Consider the following 4773-nt stretch of genomic DNA (forward strand, 5'->3'; position numbering starts at 1 on the left):
GTTCAATGTAATCCATAAAGGGATATAAAGTGCAACGACTTTACTGTAGTTCATTATTCCAAGGAGTTTGTAAAGGATTCACCAATAAGTTGAGCAACAAGCTCAACATTATTTTTTTCTCTAATTAAGCAGCACAGGAAGGAACATCGCTAATAAAATAGCACAAGCAAATTGTTACCGAATATAAACAAAGGTCTGAATAAAACAGAAGGATTAACTTGGGATCGAGATTTGACAGTCTGACTGGTAAACCTGGCTTCACAGGTCCAGGTAAGAACTCTAGCCAGGGCTTCTCCAGTAGTATTAATCTTAATTTTTTTTTCTAATTAACCCTTCTGCACTGTTAGGGGTCTTTTTGACCCGAAGACAATTTTACATTACCATATCTCTCTTGTTTTTAGAGATTCAAGCTTCATACTCCTTGAATTCTCCTGACTTTAAGAGGTTGATGTGTTGCCTAAGCCTGGTAAAATTTTTCCCAGTAGTTACAGAGCAGCAAAAAAAGTAACATCTAATCTATTCGGGTCAAAATGACCCGTACCTACTTTTTGTTGTATTTTTTCACAGTTATTCGCTATCTGTATCAAAGATGGTATGATTATTGAAGTTACCCTTTCAAATGCAGTTTATACAATTCCTTTAATTATTGTATTCATAGAAAATTTATCTTCTTTGTTTACAAGGTATAGATAAAAAAAGTGAGAGAACTTCCATAAAATATTTCCTAGTAAAATTCATCAACCATGGATAAGTAAGTCTTTACATCATTGTAAGATTGTTGTCTTTGATTTACAATGATTCAGAGGAAATATTGGTTAGAAAAATGCTAAGTATAATATAATACTAGGAAAATTATTTTGGACACTAACACAAGAAGTTTTCTTTGTTTGTGTTCCAGAAAGTGTACAGCTTTTCTTGTAAACAAGTTTTATGGCCATGAATCCGGTGAAAAAAGTGATTGTATATCTTCAGAAAGTGATGATGGTGAAAATGACCATCTTTCAGTTCATTATGATCTTAGTGACTCTGACTATGAAGATGAAGCTGAAGAACAGCAATCTTCCGGTCCAAATTCTTCAACCAAAAAGGGAAATACCGGTATGGATAATGGCAATGAACCTTATGATCAAACATCTACCAGCTCAAATTCCACATCCATTGATACTGACTGTAATGATGAAGAACAACCACCTTCCTCTGTGAATTTCACATCCAAAAAGGGAAATATTGTATGATCTTCAGAAAAAGCAAACAGGTCATCAGGAAAGAAGTGTGCAAGAAATATCATTGATCAAACTCCTGGTATCATTCGTTATGCAGCTTCAAGAATATCAGATATACTGTCTGCATTTGAATTATTCATAACTCCAAAATTATTCAATATCATTTTGAAAATGATAAACAAAGAAGCTAATCGTGTCTTGGGTTCAGGAGATATAATTAGCCTAGAAAACCTGAGAGCATTTTATGGATTACGTCTTTTAGTAGGAATTTATAAATCTCATGGAGAGTCTCTTGGGAGTCTTTGGGATGACACATATAGACGTCCTATATTTCGAGCTACAATGTCCCTTGAAACCTTTATGAAATATTCTACGTTTCTTAGATTTGATGATAAAGAAACCAGAGCTCGAAGGAGATCCACAGACAAACTTGCTCCTATTAGAGATATTTGGAACATTTGGGTTGAGAGACTCCCTCTGATGTATAACATATCAACTGTTACCGTAGATGAGCAACTGGTTCCTTTTAGAGGAAAGTGTCCATTTAGGCAGTATAATCCATCAAAACCTGATAGATATGGGATAAATATTTGGGCAGCATGTGATGCAGAGAATAGTTATCTTTGGAATGCTGAAGTTTACATTGGTCGTAAAGATGAATTTGCAGAACGTGAGCAAGGTAAACGTATTGTTCCACAACTTACAGAAGGGCTTAAAGGTAGAAATATAACTTGTGACAACTTTTTCTGTAGCTTAGATTTAGCTAAGGAACTGAAAAAGCGCAAGTAAACAATTGTTGGAACTAAAAAAAAAATCGAAAAGAACTCCCAGTAGAATTCTGTAACCCTAAAGGAATGACCAGATATACTTTCCTTGAAGGTTACTATGAAGAAAATATAATTATTTCATATTGTCCCAGAAAAGGAAAAACTGTAGTATTGTTGAGTAACATGAATGATAGTGTCACTTGTAGTGATAAAGAAGAAAAGAAACCTGACATAATTGAATTTTACAATTCAACTAAAGGAGGAGTTGATAATTTAGACAAACTTATTGCAACTTATAGGTCAAAGCATCAGACAAAGAGATGGCCTATGGTCTTGTTTGATAACATAATGGATGTGTCTGTCTACAATGCTTTTGTCCTATGGAATCTTGTGCAACCTAACTGGAGAACAGAAGATACCATCAAGAGAAGAATTTTCCTTCATGAACTTGGATTAGCCTTAGTCCAACCTGTATTGTCTTCAAGGGTATCGTTACCTAGGACGCCAAATGCCCGACGAATTGCTGAAGCTGCAAGACCATCTATAGAATATAATAATTCTCGATCTGAAGAAAGAGTTGCAAAGAGACAGCATTGTCATATGTTTAAAAACTACAACAAAGTGACCACAATACGTTCTGTCTGCCGAAAAACTACATGTAAGCAGCATGCTGTTGTAATGTTCAAGTGCAAGAAATGCAACTAATTCCTAATCTTTAATAAGGTAGGGTGGTTGGGAGGGTTAAGTGTGGGGTCTAAATGACAGTCACTTCCGCGTAGTAGACCCTGGGCATACAAGGTAATCAATTATGTACTTTGTATGGCGTAGAACTATCAGAATTATGCGGAACATTAAATGTTACACAACGGGTGAATTACTAAAATTGTAAGCTCTCTATAAACACTGGCCATTCTAAATCTTAGAAAAGTTATGCAAAAAGAGGGTATTGTTATATGTGCACAAATTTTTTAGCAATGTAACAGCAATCTTCCCAGAAATTAGATGCAAATCCATGGTGTCACAATATTCAACTGCAATAATTTCAACTGAAACCTATTTTTCAATAAAGTAATTGGCTGGTAGAGGTAGATTTGGAGCCTAAATGATAATAAAATTCTTGCAGTGTACCCTGGACACGCAAAATAATTTTAAAAAGTACTTTGTATGGCAAGGAACTGTCAGAATTTATAAGACGGGTCATTTTGAGCCGGAACAGATTAGATGTTACCAAAATTTCAACAGAACACAAGGGTTAAGCAGCACAGGAAGGAACCAATGCTAATAAAATAGCACCAGCAAATTGTAACCGTATATAAACAAAGGTCTGAGTAAATCAGACTAAGTTCCAGTACGCTGTCGGAGGATTAACTTGGAATCGAGATTTGACAGTCTGACTGGTAAACCTGGCTTAAATTTGGCTTCACGAGTCCAGGTAAGAACTCTGAGCCAGGGCATCTCCAGTAGTATTAATCTTATTTATTTTCTAATTAAGCAGCACAGGAAGGAACATCGCTAATAAAATAGCACAAGCAAATTGTTACCGAATATAAACAAAGGTCTGAGTAAAACAGACTAAGTTCCAGTACGCTGTCGAAGGATTAATTTGGGATCGACATTTGACAGTCTGACTGGTAAACCTGGCTTCACGGGTCCAGGTAAGAACTCTGAGCCAGGGCATCTCCATTTTTTTTTCTAATAAAGCAGCACAGGAAGGAACCATCGCTTATAAAATAGCACAAGCAAATTGTTACCGTATATAAACAAAGGTCTGAGTAAAACAGACTAAGTTCCAGTACACTGTCTGAGGATTAACTTGGGATCGAGATTTGACAGTCTGACTGGTAAACCTGGCTTGAACGTGTCCAGGTAATAACTCTGACCCAGTGCATCTCCAGTAGTATTAATCTTTATTTTTTTTCTCTAATTAAGCAGCACAGGAAGGAACCATCGCTAATAAAATAGCACAAGCAAATTGTTACCTTATATAAATAAAGGTCTGAGTAAAACAGACTAAGTTCCAGTACACTGTTGGAGGATTAACTCGGGATTGAGATTTGACAGTCTGACTGGTAAACCTGGCTTAAACCTGGCTTCACGGGTCCAGGTAATAACTCTGACCCAGGGCATCTCCAGTAATATTAATCTTCATTTTTTTTTCTAATTAAGCAGCACAGGAAGGAACCATCGCTAATAAAATAGCATAAGCAAATTGTTACCGAATATAAACAAAGGTCTGAGTAAAACAGTCTAGACTAAGTTCCAGCACGCTGTTGGAGGATTAACTTGGGATCGAGATTTGACAGTCTGACTGGTAAACCTGGCTTAAACCTGGCTTCACGGGTCCAGGTAATAACTCTGACCCAGGGCATCTCCAGTAGTATTAATCTTTAATTTTTTTTTCTAATTAAGCAGCACAGGAAGGAACCATCGCTAATAAAATAGCACAAGCAAATTGTTACCGAATATAAACAAAGGTGTGAGTAAAACAGACTAAGTTCCAGTAAGCTGTCGGAGGATTAACTTGGGATCGAGATTTGACAGTCTGACTGGTAAACCTGGCTTAACCACTTCACTGCGGAATGACCATATCTGGTCGCTCAGACGATTGTGCCCATTCTGTGGTATGACCAGATCAAGGCCAGTATAGATACAGGATTGTAATTGATTAGATAATGAAACTCACCTTTTGGTAAAGATATAGAAGGAATAGCATCTTTCTTCAGTACCCTCAGATTCTTGGGGCTCTCTTTTGAATATCCATCTATGTAGTCCTTTGCGTCGAA

At 36.5% G+C, this 4773-nt stretch overlaps 1 protein-coding gene across 1 annotated transcript; it reads left to right on the plus strand.

Moving 5' to 3' along the window:
• The first annotated feature begins 743 nt into the window (after positions 1-743).
• LOC137639345 (piggyBac transposable element-derived protein 4-like) lies at positions 744-2012 on the plus strand. The gene is made up of 3 exons (XM_068371624.1): positions 744-751; positions 899-1098; positions 1408-2012. Exons 1-3 carry the CDS (start codon positions 744-746, stop codon positions 2010-2012), a joined length of 813 nt encoding a protein of 270 aa, XP_068227725.1.
• The last annotated feature ends 2761 nt before the right edge of the window (positions 2013-4773 follow it).

The sequence above is a fragment of the Palaemon carinicauda genome, chromosome 4 (assembly GCF_036898095.1).
Source record: "Palaemon carinicauda isolate YSFRI2023 chromosome 4, ASM3689809v2, whole genome shotgun sequence".
Lineage (NCBI taxonomy): Eukaryota > Metazoa > Arthropoda > Malacostraca > Decapoda > Palaemonidae > Palaemon > Palaemon carinicauda.